At 34.7% G+C, this 17077-nt stretch overlaps 1 protein-coding gene and 1 non-coding gene across 3 annotated transcripts in view; one reads left to right on the plus strand and one right to left on the minus strand.

Moving 5' to 3' along the window:
- Positions 1-191: 191 nt before the first annotated feature.
- Positions 192-17077, minus strand: part of LOC129788554 (uncharacterized) — a 44534-nt gene continuing 27648 nt past the window's right edge. The window contains exons 4-10 of one of the 2 annotated variants that reach the window (XM_055824734.1): positions 15736-15847; positions 6164-6371; positions 3850-4413; positions 3290-3778; positions 2193-2794; positions 1413-2111; positions 192-1176 (exon numbers count right to left, since the gene is read on the minus strand). In XM_055824734.1, the coding sequence (XP_055680709.1) occupies positions 997-1176; positions 1413-2111; positions 2193-2794; positions 3290-3778; positions 3850-4413; positions 6164-6371; positions 15736-15847 (2854 nt within the window). In that variant the 3' untranslated portion in view covers positions 192-996. Of the gene's footprint in view, positions 1177-1412; positions 2112-2192; positions 2795-3289; positions 3779-3849; positions 4414-6163; positions 6372-6989; positions 7194-15735; positions 15848-17077 lie in introns of those variants that run through there. The other variant, XM_055824735.1, reaches the window with a different exon arrangement.
- On the plus strand, positions 8961-9059 carry Trnai-uau (transfer RNA isoleucine (anticodon UAU)). The gene is made up of 2 exons: positions 8961-8998; positions 9024-9059. It is a non-coding gene; the product is annotated as a tRNA-Ile (tRNA).

The following is a 17077-nucleotide window of genomic DNA, read 5'->3' on the forward strand; positions in this document are numbered from 1 at the left end:
GTAGTGTTCCAGGAATGCCCCAGCAATAGATTAATTAGAAAATAAAGACAGTCCAACAATAAATTGCAATCACTAACACAGTGTCCTAAAAACGATCAAACTTTATTCTGGAGGTGATTTTCTGAAAAATTCTCCATTTAAATTTATTTTTTCTAAAAGAATTTAATTTACAAACTCTGAAATGACGCAACAACGGTGGACGGGGTAATGAGGAGAATAAAGACCGCAGCTGAAGCTGATCCAAGGGTTAGAACGATGAAAATAACAGATACTACCATCCATTGGTAGTCATCTGGAAGTGGTTTAGTTTTTCCATTTTCCGGACTTTCCTCATCACATTCAGGTGTTGTCTGAGTTTGTTCTTTTGTCACTTCAACATCAGGATGATTGGCGTCTTCTGTTGTGCTAATTAGGAAGTTCTCTGTTGTACCTTCCGATAAATTAATTTCTTCTTCTCCCAATGAATCTGTTGCAAGATGAGAGGTAGCTGAAACAATTGTCGAAGACTCACAATCAGCAGTGGGAGAAGAAGAATGTGTGGAATCCTCCCTCGCAAATCCATCAATGTACTTCACATGCACCAATTGAAGCTGCAACATATAACAGAGATTTATTACACACTTCACACGGTTCCTCCGCGTAATGTTACACCAAAATTACATTGAAGATCAATTGTACGATAATGCAGATTGCAGCATTTCTCAGCATCATCATGGAATCTCTGTGCGCGCTCCACACCTGACGACCTTTCTCCTGCTGGACTGGCTGGGAAAGAACTAAAGAAGATGAAACAAACTCCCCCGACCGTGGTATTATCTCATCGCGGAAAATTGCCAAACAATGCGATTGATAAAAAAAACGATCAAATTGATAAGTTTTTTTTGGGATTTATGTATTTACAAAAGGACTTCTTAATATTTAATATTAAATAAAAGTATCAATTCATAGAGCTTTTTTCATTTGTCCTAATTGATTGTAGAAATGCTTGTGGGTGCTTCACGTTGCACTGATTATGTCTCGAATCCATGCGGCATTTGAGGATATTTTATCATACATTCGTGGTCGTTCTGTTCCACTCACAGCACATGCAATTCGCCACGATGCCATACCGACTAGGGCCCATCGTTTGTTGTCCGGAAGGAGGCAGAGAACAGGACTTCCGGCAAATTCTTCCTCCTTTGCAAAAAAAAAGAAAATAGAGCGTTGATTAGAATTTTTTCTCTTTTCCTTCTAAATAATTTTTTTCATGAATGAACTTCCTTCTCCCCCCCCCCCCAAGAAATTGAAGTCAACTTGTCTCAATAAACTCTTAAAATTTAATTTTCACACATTGGGACAATGATGGAGGAATATAATATTGCCCAAAATATTCCCACATAAATCATTCTTTCATCATCCACACCACCACTCACCGTGCAATCTTGCTTGTGATAAGCCGTTTCGGTGCACATGCTGTTCACGGTGGCAATTGAGACATTTTCACACGCCTCCATGTCACCAATTTTCAACTGAACACGCTGCAGATGATCCCTCTGTCTCGCCCAGCCGAGGGTGTTGCAATTTGTCCACTGATGCGGTGGCATGCGGGTGTTTGTGGGCACTTCAGCAGCAGCAACATTGGCGTAGTGAACCATGGCGATGGATGGATTTGTGAGGGAGGAGTACTGGGTTCCCTTGAAGGCAGCACTTCGTTCCTCATATTCCTGCGTCTGTGGGGAATTATTGGGTAGGGGGTACTTTTTGCTGAACGATAGACTATTGAGGGATTCCGCCTTGGGCATATCGTCCCCATCGAATTCCTCATGAAGTGCCCGTGGGAAGGTATTCTCCTCACCAATGGCATCATTAGCTGGACTACTGAAGTAGTCACGATTTACTTTTATCTTATGCTGTGACGCCGAAAGAAGGGTATTGAAGTCAGGTGAACGCGTATTTTCGAGTTTCTCAGCCTGTGGGCGATCTCGGGATGATCTTCCAGTGGGCACGGGGCGTTTCTTGTGCACCTCATCGGGCAGACAAATTGGACGGACGAAATCTGAATATTCCACGGGAGTTTCAAGGCGAACAAGAGCCGCTGTTGAGCCTTCCACGGGGGATTTTACCATTCCAATCTTCGAAAAAAAAGAGGAGAAAAAATCTCAATTAAAATTTAAAGGGAACTAATTTGAGAGAAAAAGAAAAGAGGCCCGTACAATCCTCCTCCGTTGCATCCATGGTGGGGATGAAGTGAGCCTAACTGATCCCAGGACAGCCATCCATGTGGCTTTTGACTGCCCCTGGAAGCATCCTTCAGTCGTGAGAACCCATTCATCCGAGACGAGTGTTCCATCGCACACGTGTATATCACTCCTGTAGAGGGCAACATGCCATGGCCAATCACCAGGAGCGCTCATCTTGGGCAGAGTCATCGTGCGACTTCCACTAAAGAGTGACTGAACGCCACACTCGAGATTATCACACTGCACGTACAAAGCTAATCGTTTCCGGCAATTTGTGCGCACGAAAGAAATCTCCGGAGCACGTGGATTAAAAACACGTACATACGTTGTATTGGGCTCCCTATCGGTCCGTACTTCCGCATGAAGGAGCCTCTGGTACCCAAGAGCTTTGCACAGAGATTCCGCCACTGTATTGCGCACTGATGCATCCCTATCGGAGTCCAATCCTTCAGCACAGAGCTTCCCCGTGATGCCCTTTTCGGAGAAAATGGCAAAACCTTCGCTGTAGAATTTATTCCTATGCGGAGTCAAGGGCAGTGGCTTGGAGACATAGGACACCAATGGGGCAATTGATACTGAAAGGATTTTTTTTTTGATTTATTATACAGATTACATCCAATGAGCTAGGAACAGAGGAGCAAATTGAAGTTTGTACACTTTTCTTCCCGGAACTGTTTGATGTGCTTCCCGGAAAGTGCTATAAGTACCTGGAAGTTGTACATTCATCCTGTCCAATGCATCAGGAAGTTTCTAAAGGATCTTAGGAACATCCCTTTCAACACAAAGCTGATCCTTGATTTCATCTTTGGGTCCAAATCTATCCATTTAGGAAGTCCTCTTTGGAATTCCGTGAAGCGTTTTTATAGACTCAGATTTTGTCCTGAAGATGTGATCAAGGAACAGCAGGGTGTTGAAAGGAAGGCTCTTAAGATCCCTTAGTAACTTCCTGATACAATGGGAAGAATCACTGCACAACTTCCAGGCACTTATGGCACTTTCCGGGAAGCACATCAAACCGTTCTGGGAAGAAAAGTGTACGAACTTCAAGATGCTGGACAGAGGATCCTTACAGCAGTCCATTTCATCACTCCCATCGGGACAATCAGCCTTCCCATCGCAACGAGATCTTCGTGAAATGCACGCCCTTCCTCTGCCGCAGTAGAGGGAATTTTCCGGACAGAATGAGCACGTTGTCTCATCACTGAGATCCGGACAGTCAGCAATGCCATCACATAGTCGCGATGAAAGAGCCTGAGATTGGAGATCAGCAGCACATTCGGGACGTTGATGGCATGTCTGACTACCCGTGGATTCGGGGAATCGTTCGCAATTGAAGTACTTCCGGAATTTCTTTGGGAGACGACTCCCACAGCCATTGAGAAAATCCTGACAGTAGCTACGACAAACCATTCCAGCTTGTGCCTCAAGGGGTTCCCTCAGTTCACACGGAGGCTGCAGGAGGCGACAAACAAAGTCAAATGCCTGCCGGAAGCATTCAGCATCCACAAGTTCTCTAAAAGCTATCAAATTCTGCTCAACTTCCTCAAAAGATGTGTGCCCTGCAAGCAACAAAAATAATTTTATTTTTTGATAAAAAGGCACAAGATGGATGAATAGAAAAATCTCTTACCCAGGAAGTTGGGATACGTCGTCATGTTGTAGCCAATATTGCGACAATACCTTAGCCGTACCGGTTCACATCGTCGTGGTGGAAGCTTCACAGCTATTGTACTACTATTTTGCACATCATCCTTTCCACCAAGTGGAGAAGATGATGTTCCCGAGATGTCGTCAAAATTCCCCATCATCTCCTGAAAATCCAACGAACCCGGATCAATGGTTAAATTGCTAAAGTATCGTGGACGATCAGCTTCAAATTCCTCCGTAAAGATTGCATGCAAATCCGCCGCTGAGACTAGCCCCCGATATGGGTCAAAGTGCAACACAAAATGCACCATCAAATCATCACGATCATCATTCCCATCCAAGGCGAGAATTTCACATCCCTCATAAGTTTCCCGGAGGTCTGAACGTCGCAAGACTAAATTTATTCGTTCCCGGTAGTCTCGTGCGTGATGCTGAAACCGCAGGGAATTCTGATCCGCAAGCTCTGGTTGCCACGAATCCCCCTTGGTAACCCTAAATCTCGCCCTAAATACTCTATCAGGTAGCGGATCTGGACGGAGGTATGTGTCTGGAAAAATATATAAATTATTAGATTTTGTTCTAAAAAGAAGTGATTTATTTTAATTAAATAAAAATTTATTTAAGAAAATAAGTAAAATAAACACTACGCTTTAAAAGTTGTCGGACAAGAAAAAATTTACGTAATTTTTAGGGCAATTTTACTGATTTTTTTTTCTTAAAGTTAGAAGACATGATAAGCTATCATTTGAATCTGATTTTGTTCAAATCGGTCAGCCACAGCCTGAGATAAAACTATTTTTAACTATAGTTCAGTAAAATAGCTGCCACGACTGAACCGCTTGACCGATTTTCATAAATTTACCATATTTAGAAAGGGAATTAAATTACCTTTCAAACGATAGTCTATTTGTTAACATTGCAATATTATTTCATATAAGTTTACCAAAATGGCTGTCAAGAAATAACGCTTTAACCGATTTTCAAATATTTATCAGGTTTAGAAAGGTGGGAAATGTACCTATCTAAAACAGATAGATCCTTTAAAATCGGTTAGCCACAGTCGGAGAAAATAACTTTTAGGTGAATTGAGAAGTAAATTAGCTCGAAAAACTTTGGATTATGCCAAAGGAAGAAAAGGAAAATTTTTCAAACGTATTTTCTAAAACGAGCTCGCGTTTTATCGCAATTTCGTAAATATAAAATAGGTTTCTTATAATTTTTTCAATTGAATAATGCAAAATTTGGCTTGATCCCTATTATTTCTAGGTTTGGGGTCATTTTCAGCTATTTCTACTGTGCTAATTTGAAATTATCCCTAAAAATTACGAAATTTTTACTTAGCTGGAAACTTTTTGAGGGCAGTGTACCTAAAAACGTTTCCACAAAAACGGAAATAAATCTTATTCAATTGCAACATTTGATTGGAGGTAAAACTCACAAGAACATAAGAGGTGTGATGTCTATTATTCACACGTCGTTCACGTGAAAACTCTTTCACTTTAAATTACAAAGTTAGTTAGCATTTTGAGAGTGTTTAAATCAATCTCTGCTGAATATTTCCTCCTTCGTGGGGCACGCGAGCGCCATGTCTTACGCGCAAGATCAAATACTTCCGAGAAGTTGAGATAAAAAAAAAGAAATGAGAAAAAGAATTTAATAAAAGCCCGATTTTGCATGGCTCATTCAAAGTCTTTTGTCTCTTTACCACATTATGTGAATGTGGATTGATTATAAATTTATTTTATTGGAATTACACGCAACTGAAAGACGTTAAATTCAATTTGTTTCTTACAGTATATATAGGTAATTCATTTAAGTAAAATAAAAAAAAACTCTCGATATATCTTTGTGTAATTCCAAACAATTTTACACCTCATTATTTAACACAACACACATAAAAATGCTTAAAATGCAATTGCTGCGAAAAAAAAAGTGATCACGTTTTTTTTTCATCTTGCAAAGAGTATTTTGCAGAGATTTTTCTGTCTTCATCGTCTAATACGAGGCAGAAGGGGGCGGGCGGGTGAATAAAGTGAAAAGTCATGCAGAAACAATAAAATCACAAGAGAGACCAACAAAAAAGGTACAATAAATAAAATATAATTAAACGCACTTCGCAATATGGGAAATTATAAAATCTCTTGAGTCAACAAAAGAAGTGAAAAGATATTCGTAAGATTGTGGGAATTGTAGAATTAAGGTGAAGACGTTGGATGAAGAAGAAGAAAAACAAGAATTCGTCTGAATTTATAGTTTTTTTCATTCCATTTCATTTCAGTGCATAAAAATTTACTCACATCCAATGTAGACAATAGCTCCAGCCAGGAGGAGTGTGGCCAGAAAGCCAGCAATGAGAGCACAGCCACATTTTTCATTCTCCCCAAGTTTTCTCCTTGTAAATCTAATGTCTGAATCGGTGGACATGACGGACTCGGAGCGTCGCCCCCTGTATGAGTACTTTCCATTGCTATAGCTTCCCAGTAGATCACTTTTGATTTTTCCATTCTAAAAAAAAGGTGTAAAAAACAATCATAAAGTCACGTAATTGATAAAGCAAAAGGGCAGGTGAACTTTTTTTTTTTTAAATTTAAATTGTTAAATTGCCATGTGCACGCGACTTTCATTTACCTTCATTTCATTTTATAGCATAAAAATCTATGCTCTGTGAGGTTTAAAGTTTAACAAATTAACTATCACCGCACCTGTACACAAGGGGTGTTTATCTGAATAAAAATCTGTAAATTATTCGTCAAAAATCGAATAATTCACACAGAAAATTCGGACTATTCACCAATATTCGGTTTAATCCTTGAGAAGATTCCAACTATTCATCAAGATTCGGAATATTTGTCATGATTAGAATTCTGCCAAGATTCGGGTTATTTGTCAAGATGATTAGAATTATTTTTCCAAGAAGTTTCTAACAATTCGGATTATTCGTCAACATTATAATTATTGGTCAAGATTTGGATTATTCATTAAGCTTCGGATTATTCTACTTGTTAAGATTCGGATGATTCGACAAAATAATTGAAATATTCGACAGATAAACACCCCTTGCCTGACCACAATATACCTATCTACCTACATTTAAAAGAGGCAGTTAGAACAGCTTGTACCTACCTGTGTACATTGTACAGTACACCCATTGCTGTTGCGAAAGACTTTACAATCAAATTGTTAATCAACCAATCATTCCATATGGCGCGTTAAATTGATTACTTTCTAATGATCTCCTCTATGTTGTATTTCCAAATTTAATAATCTCTCTTTCTCTCCCACTTTTGCCAACTTTTTAGGAGTTTTTCCTTCACAATTATCCACTTAAGTTGTCTTTTTTTTTGTACCTTTTAATTTTACAAAGGCGTGTAGCCCTTAGGGGCTCCCCCTTTTTCTCACAACAAACTCTATGTTAAATTTCACAATTTAAATGCACGATAAAAAGACAAGAAATCCAACCCAATGTGAGAGAGATGTTTATAGAGAGATATCCATTAGAAACATACAATTTATCAACTTTCCAAAATTGCTTCCTAATTTGGATGGTGATCAGATTAATTTGGCATAACCGTATAAAACTATACTGGATATCTATATATTATACTACACGCAAAAAGACCTCGAAGAAAAACCTCGAAAGAGCTTCAAAAGAACCGAATAAATCGATGATTTAATTTAGTTTTAGGTACAGTTGGTTGGAAGAAAACATTTTCTTTCGATATAATGTGAATTTGGTCGTTGTTCTTTGTCTGTAGAACCTTTAATAGTTCGTATATACTGAAGTGGTTATTCGTGTAGAAGTTGTAGAACATTGTTCAAAAATTGCTCAAAAAAATTAAATATTTTTGATGACTCTATACTTTGATTTTTTTATGAATTTCTTAAAATCAGGGGATTGAAAAATAATAAATAAGATTTTTTTGTTAAGCAGAGAAAAAGTAGGAAGGAGCCATAGAGGGCATACAATCCAAGAACTTTACTGTAAGAAAAAAATTTTATTCAATAATATAATTTTTCTGTATGTTGCAATGTTTTAATTAATTTTAAAGCCTAATTAAACATATCTTTTGAGTTAAATATATTTCTTACAACTTGAAGATGCTTTGAAAAAATCTAACACTGATATAAATTATTAATCATTATATCAACAAAATATCTTTAGTTTAGACTTAACAGAAATCTCTTTCTTCTAGTTAATCTGTATTAAATAATCACAAAAATTTTATAAATGCCATTCTTAGAAGCCAAAAGAAAAGAATTTAAAATCATTCAATTTAAATAAAAATTTCCCACAATTCTCGTGAGCATAAATGGCAAAAATTATGCTTGTAGGGGTACCTACTTAATTATATTCTCTCTCCAATTGGCCAACCAACATGACAATTGATCTATTTAATAAAGCAAACATAAATGAAAAATTTCCAGCGAATAACGTACTACACTATTTGTGAATTATTATAGTTTTTCCATCCACAAAGTTCATATTTGGCCCTGGGAAAAATGAGATAATTCGCCACATATTATAAATGATACACGACCATTGAGAATTGTGGGGAATTGAGGGTATTTGCCCATAAAAACTCTTTTCATTTTTCAAGCATGGTTTGTTATTATTACGCTTATTACCGCACTTTGTAATTTTCTGTCTCTTCTTGTACATGCGGCACAACAATAGAGACAAAATATATAATTTTCCTCTCATTTTATTGTCTATTAAAACACTTTCCTATAAGATCTTATTCTTTTTTTCAAGAAAAAAATTTATTCGCAAAGAGAATGAAATTTAGTGTGCAAAAAACATCTCTTGGGCGCGCTTGGGTTAATTTTGCTTGTGCCTGTAGTGGTGTCAGTTGGTTGTGAATGTATTTGTGTGGTGGGTTTGTATTGAGGCAAGCTCTACTATGAAAATATTTAATTTTCCCTAAAAACTCACAAAAAATGCAAAATTTGCATGAGAAAGGGTCAATTGGGGAGCAAAAAGGGCAATGGGTGGGAGAGATTTGCAAAAATTGGCGAATTTGTGGAGAAATGAGGGAAAAATGGCGCGAAAAATCACCGCTAGCTTCTAATGAAATTTTACTCACTAGTGGCCGGGCTCCAGTGGCGCAATTGGTTAGCGCACGGTACTTATAGACAGTATTCTTGTGTGTGAGAGCTATGCCGGGGTTGTGAGTTCGAGCCTCACCTGGAGCACATATTTTTTTTACACCAAATTTCCACTCTGCAAACTTTTCTCTCTTTACCAACATTTCCACCACACTTGCATAACATCTAATTCACTTCCTTCAAACTCTCCAAATGCACAATGCCTCCCAATTAAATACATATAGTATACACAACATAGTGAATGAGAGAAAAATCAATTCGGAAACTCTCAAACACCATGAAAAACTCCGCTCTTTGTTCGGGAAGTCAAATCATTCAGAGCGGCGCGCCAAAAGAAATTTTTCCCATTAAATTATTTTTCCACACTTTTTTTTTTATTCAACCTTTTGGTTTTTCTCTCTCTCTTTTTTGCCTAAGAATATAATAAAGAAAACAATTAGCAATTTAATTTTGCAGAGCAATTTACAAAAAAAAAAACAAGAGCATTTAAAATGAATGCAAATTGAAAAATCAGAGACGTGATTTTTCTTGGTGGTGGCACAAAAATTGCGCCAAAAGGTGTCAATAACCCCCGCCTTCCCATGTATTTTGTAATCAATGAGCGGTGTCCAAATAAAAAATTCATCATGATTGAACATTTTACATTATTACATAAAACACTTGGCAGGTAATCTTTTTCTTCTACTTATACTACCTGGCTCTTAAAATATAATGAAGAGATTTTAATCGGATGATGAAAGAAATGGGGCTTGTTTGTAGCACTTTTTGACCACTATGTGCGCTTTATCGGAATTATGTGTGGTGGATTTTATCAGGCATCATATGCTATGCATGCGCATAAAATTTAAAGTCTATGCAAATTCCAAAAGGGGCTGATAAGTGTTTCCTATTGAAGCTTCGTGAGGTGCGAATTAGTAGAAAAATTAAAGGATTTTTACGCGATTACACGAATTAATTGAAAACTTTGTACTTTAACCATTTAAGCCCAAATTTTTGATTATAATGATGGGTATATTGTGGGGACACAGAAATATCAAATGGTTACATACTTTTTTTCCCTGTAGCCCTATAAAATTACAAAATGGAGCATGAAAGTCCTTAAAGTGGACAGTTCACAAACTTAAATGTTCAACCGATCTTTAAAATTAGGCAGATGAACTGATTTTCAATATTTTACCAGCATTTGAAAGATGACAAATGTAGCTTTCATAATTTGTGGCATTTACTAAAATCGGATAACCAGAGCCGAAGATATTTAGATGATTAAAGGTTTTAGATGATTTAAAGGTAAAAAAAAATGGGGGTATTTACACATGAAATATAAGGTAAGATGGGACAAAAAATTATTTTTTGAGGGAAATATTTTCCTCAGTTCTGTGAAAATATTTAAATTTTACCATGACAACTATCTTAAAGGAAATTTTCCGAGCTACAACTTTGTCTTAGATGATTTCTCTATTATCTTAACGGGGATATGCATTTTTAGTTCATTTTTCAAACCCTTGCACTTTTAACTTTTTGCCCCTATTTGATTTGATTAGCCATTTGATGTAATCAAATTGATCAATTGATTTTTTTTAATTATTGGGCCTTATTCAGCGACCAAGAAACCCTTGAAATTCGCTTGAAATCTTGAAATTTCAGTACAAAATTCAAAGATTTCAAGGGTTTCTTGGTCGCTGAATTAGGCCCATTATCAGTTCTTCAAAATTCTGTTAAAATTAACCTTACATCGTGATTCTTTCCCATAAACATGAGGTAGCCAATGAAAACGCTTTTTCTGAATTTATTAACCAATCGCAAGCTTTCTTGGACACATTGATGCTTCTTCTTCTTCATTTATATTTCATTTAAAAAATTATTTGTCATTTCTATCTATTTTCAAAGGTAGGACTTTGATGCAAAGTTTATTTTAAATATAGACTACAAATTCCTGTATGCACAAAATCACGTCAAAAATGGGAGTGGTAGTCAATCCATCCATCTTATATTCCTCAAATTTAGGTAAGTCTGTCAAATATGTGTTTAAAAACGATAAAAAAAACAGAAAAGTTCAGCCCAAAGAGAGAGGAGGAAATGTTCAATGTGCGGGGGTGTGTCAAACTCAATGGCAATGTTCGTCTCATTCGAATAAACACACAAAAAAAGAAGAATTCATTCTGAGTGCATCAAAGATAATAAATTAGACGCCCTATTTTAGCATAATTCAGGCACACTCTCTTTTGCTCATCATCAAACACACATCTCTCCTCTTCCATTAACCCCGGAAGGAGTGAAACCGCGTGATTTCTTTTACCATGGCTTCTCTCTTCTTAATGAATCGCAATTGGTTGTGTGTATTTTGTTTTAAAGACTCAATTGAATTGTAATTACCTTCTTTTGCTATATATATGCATGTTATGTATGTACATAATTCAATGCATATATTTAATTTCTCCTTCGCGCGATAGTACCGGTATCGCGGAGAGAAAAATGTGTGCAATGGGATACGATAATGAAGAGCAAGAGAAAGAGAGAGAAAAATCCACAATTTAGCCATTGGAATTAATACAAGAATCTTGAAAGAGAAATTTTTATCAGACTTTGTGCATTGCTTGAATCCTTTCTCTTTGGTGAAAAAAAAAATAATTTTCAGAGAAATCAAGAAATTACCGCGTTCACTTCTTATTATATATTTTTATCGTCGCGTACACAATAGCTAATGATGTGAAACCTGTTCTTTTTTCTTAAATTCATTAAAATAGATTTTATATAATTTTGTAGAAATCTTTCCAACGAAATTGCATATGAGCCATATATGCGGGGAGTTATCTCTCTGGGACAAAATTGTTTGAAATTTTTTCATTGAATTATTTCTTTTTTTTTTTTTATGGCAAAGAGATGATGAGGAGAAAAACAAAAGCATGATTTTTTTTACTTACAATAACGACTTATTTTTTTATTTTAATTTCGTGTGTACAATGAAAATAATATATCTAATAGTAAGTATATTTCACCGCGACATTGAAACTGACCTAGACCCATCAAGGTATCGCGCCGCACTTGGATGACTCCACAAACACCATATAATTCCAACGTCTGACGTTGTTAATTTTATTACCTTACACTCCATTCCTTCTGTGTGCCCCCAAACGTACATACTTATTTCTTCTCTGGTGCACTCACTAATAATTAATATGGCCATTGACTCGACAAATAATACTATTAACATAATTTTCTTACAAAAAAATTATGCTAAGACTGACAACAAACTCGTGCACGAGGAGTTACCTACATACATAATTTTCTTCCTCTTTTCACGACAAAACTAAGAATGCAAATGTTAAATGCTTTACCTATTGGACCATTTAGCTGCCTTAGACCTCCCCCCTTTCCTATGCCCCCCCAAACATTTTATCAGTCTAATTAACCTCAAGAGATTTTTTTTCCGATAAAATATAAAAATTTATTGAGTGTGTAAATTTTGAAAATTGCTTCGTTTTAAAGCAAAAATTTTGTGTCTTGATTTTAACTCCACATTTAATGGGCGAAATGCAGAAAATCGAGAGAAAACACCTCACAAAGATCAAATATAAACATTAAACCACATTAAACGGTACTTAATGGGCTAAAATGGTATAAGAATACTATGTGCCCATACCTGGCAATTCGACCGTGAAAGTCCCTCACCTTCTGTGAAAGTTCATTTTATTCAGCAACAACAACCACCAAAAAAAAAAAAATTCGGTGATTCACGTGCTATATCCTTCTCAGTATAATTTTTCTTTCTTTCATTTTTTTTTGGGTTAAACCATTAATTAGTATGTAAGTGAATCAAATTGAAGAGCAAAGAAAAAATGATTATTCTCTGCATGTAAATTAATTTTGCACTATTTAATTTTCCTAAATTAAAAACACCACGAAGATTTTCCATCTCTATATGCTGTTCAGTGAAATGAAACATTTATTCTTGCGCATATTTTTTTTCTAAACATGAAAAATAGAAATTATAGAGAGATAATCTCACAGGGAGATTAATAATTAATTTATAATGCATTTTTACTATACAATCGATATTTCATAGTAAGGTTCAGCGAATGTTGTCAATTAATTTGCTTTTGTAAATTAATTTTCAATGAATTTATGGAAAAGAAATTGAGAAAGAATTAATCAAGCAAGTAGAAATTCACTGACTTTTCTCCTAAGAAATATTCATGATGGAATTATTTGAAAGAAAAAAAGAACAAAGTTCTTCTGTTAATTTATGAATCATTTTGCAAAGTTAAAACAACATTAGTATAAAGCAATGCTTGTTGTGTGGATTTCTTCTCATTAAAGCTCACTTAAAAATAAATTAGGCGATGCAATAATTGGAAATATATGTAATGTTTACAATTTTTCATAAAAGATTTGAATATGTTATCAATTAGAGGCTGTACCAGAGTTGGATTTTCTAATACAAGATTTTTTTTTAAATAGTAAATATACCGCCCTGGATCACAATGAAAGTGTGAAGAATAATAAACAAGTTAGTTGTTTGGATTTTGTAAAAATAAAATAGATAATAATTTTGATGATAATATCCTATAGTATTAATTAATTTAATTGGAGTAACTTTGCAGCAAGACGTTTGGCTTTGATTTTATTCATTGTGCTTTAAAAATAGATAAGATCATACCAAGTTTTAAAAATTTATTCTCCTAAAATAAATAAATATAAAGATTGTCCTCAAGATTGACCACATAAGACATTGAAATCAATACTCAAGAATGTTTTCTTTTCCAATCACAATGTTTGATGAATGAAAAGTTGAAAATGGTTAAAAGTAAATGCGAAACGAATGAATTTCCCTTTTATGACCCTTTTTCTTTCATCTTTCGTGCACCTTGAACGTGACAAATTTTAGAAAATTTTGAAAGCTGTGAATGACGCTAAAAAACCTAATTGATCCTAGAAATTTTATGCTGTGTCAATAAATTAATTTATTACCATGCAAAATAACTCTTTGCATTCATAAAAGTATTGTGAATTCTTCTTTTTTTGCTTAGGAATGTTTAACAGGGACATTTTAACTTTAACTTATAGCAAACCCAAAACGTCGCTGACTAATTTAAAGGAGCCAATAATAATTTTAGATTCTGTGTAGCACATTTTTCTAAACCTTTTATTCTTATTTACAAGAACTTTAATGAGATTTTTCCCCGAAAAATAAATTCTTTCACCGCCAAATGATCATAAAAATTATTTTAAAATAAAATGAGACACAAATAGAGACTTAACAGATACTTTTGTAATTAATTTAAGTATAACTTTATACTTGAAAATTTTAAAATGTAGCAAAAATTTGATATGTATCACATTTTCCGCGGCATTGCCGTAGTTCTCATGCATTTTCTATGGCTAATTTTCTAACACGCGATATAGTTTTTTTTTCTATGTGAGTATACTATATTAAGGGTCACTGTGCCATTCGTGTCTTCTTGTTGTGTACATATTTATACGTCTTTTTGAGTTTAAGGTAAAGAGATGTTGTTGCCTTTTAAGACGGAATACGATGAATATCTTCATAAAGATGCCAAATCACCGGAATTTTTCTTATAGTGTTGACATTGTGCGTTGTTTTCTTTCTTGTCTCTCACACACAAGACATTCCAATGCAGCTGGAGACTCCATTATTTTACAAAAATTTTTATACCCAAATATTGTCTTAATTTCTCACACTGCTCTTGCAAAGTTTATGTCTTTCATCACACGCGGTGAAAGAACAAAAAAAAAGTCTTTTGGATTGCATCTTACTTGAATTTGTTTTTTTTTTTTGTTGGTACGCGGAGGGAATTAAAGAGAATTTACTGCATATAAAACTACCGTTTCCTATGTGCGTATAAATACACACATAAAAATGCACAAAAAGCCCTTAAAGTGTTGTTCACAACATATGTATGTATGTATTATGCTTCATTTTTTTCTTCCTCCCAAAATTCAATTAATTCTTTCTTTTCTGTGCTTCAACATCGCTCTTCTCTTCGCACATGTTTTAGTCGCTTTTTAATGAGACTGTAATACAATTGCAATGAAGTGAAGCTTTAAAAAAAAGTCTCGGCGTCTCACATTAAAAAGTGGGTAATTGTGTTGTGTGTAATATAGAAAGTATTCGGAAAAAAATGAAGTATGTATTGCTTTTTACATATTTTATTGCTCATCACTGTTCTACGAGCGATGGAATGGTTAATAAAATTAATAAATTCATCCATCATTGTATGCTAATTTGCCCTACCTTCCCCCAAACTATTTAAATTTCATACCAAGTATACGTAAAATAATGAGGGAGAAGTTGAGGATGTTTTCAACGTAATGATTCAGAAGCAAAAGTTATAATTTAAGAAATGAAAGAACTATCATCACTTTTTCTATATGATGGAAGTTCCGCCACAATTTTCCTCTCCATTTGCACGCAACTTTTGTGTACTCAAGCACAAGTTCTATGTTCTTCTTTGCTACAACCACAAACTACCAGCTAGCACCTCTCTCTCCCAGCTCCCTTTTTTTCATATTTAACTACAAGCAACACCTTCTTTATATAAATAGCAAAATTCTTCTTTCATTCTTATATTATGTACCTCGTTTTGGCATATTGAAGGTAAGAGATGAAGGTAAAAAAAAGAACGATGAATTATTGCATTGAATTGAATCCAAAATAAAAGCACAAAAGGCAATTGCTGATGATTCCGAACTACTTGAGAAAATTACATTGAAAATTGGAATTGCTGCAATATAATCTTCCTACCTTTGAATCCCACGACTCTTTTCTCTTTGGATTGTGGTTATTGCCATTAGTGGTGTGATGATGATTGTGGTTTCTGTTATGCTTCTCCGCTGCGACAGTCATCTTTGTTAATCTGCGAAAAATGCCACATAATTTGTTAGTTTAGGCCTATTTTTTTTGTAAGCAAGACACATTAAAATTTTATTGATTTAATTTAGGTAATAGAAGAAAGTTTTGTGGGAAAATTGGGACTCATTCCTATTGAAGCGAAGTTCATGCATTAAAGAAGCCTCGGTCTCCTTAATGAATCCTTTACATATTTATTTTTATAGAAAAATAATTCCTGTTGTATTGCTGAATAAATCTGTGTTAAGAATAAAATTCCTTTCCACTTAACTTCTTAATGTTTTGGTGGGCAGAATAACAAGTAAGAACTTTTATTTACTCAAGAAAAGAAACCTTTGAAGGCAATTAATTTTTATCCTGCCCACATTTTATGTAAAAATGCAAGATTAACGAATGATTCGCGTTAAAAAGAGCGATGTGCCATAACATCGACAAAAAAGTGAACGTTTTGTCAGCCAGCAACATTCAATGTATGTAATATGTACCTACTTCTTCACTCAATACTCTGAATTTATTGCAAATAATAAATGTACCTACATGTAATATATTTCTAAAGCTATATAGTAAATAATATGTAGGTAAAACGTTTTTTTTTTTTGCTTTCAAACACTAACGAGTTCTTCAAGGTTGCAAATTTTATCTTTTACTTTTCTAAGTGTATTAGACGTGTGGGGGGTTATGAAAGAAGGTAAAAAAAATGGCTTTAAAGTGAAATAAAAGGAATTTAAAATTTTTCTCTGTGAAGAAACAATGATTTGGTCCGCTTCATGTTATGTTACAATTGAGGAATCGCAATTGAAAATGTATTTAGCAAAATGTAACAACAATCACGGTCAAGAACAACAGTATAGGTAATGAGAAGTCTCAAATTATGTTTTTTTTTCTCCACCACTTTGTGGAGAGTTCGTTGCTTGTGGCAACATTTGGCGTTCAAGTCTTTGGTTTTTAGCAAACCAACTCTGCAAAAGCTTTCATTCTGTTTTTTTTTCTTTATTCATTGATTGCCCGAAACTTTGGAGGTTTTTTTTTCTACACTCTCTGCGCATACAGTTTTCTAAAACCTGATGGTATTTCTTATGAATTTTTAATGCCAGACTCTTGTTGTTGTTAGCCAAAAAAAGAAGTATAATAAAAATAAAATAAAATATACAAAATTCAACCAAGATTGGCCATTTGTGAGGCGACAGCAAATAATAATAATAAAAATTAAGAAAAAAAATGAATCGTGAAGATACAA

This window comes from Lutzomyia longipalpis, chromosome 2 (assembly GCF_024334085.1).
Source record: "Lutzomyia longipalpis isolate SR_M1_2022 chromosome 2, ASM2433408v1".
NCBI classification, from domain to species: Eukaryota; Metazoa; Arthropoda; class Insecta; order Diptera; family Psychodidae; genus Lutzomyia; species Lutzomyia longipalpis.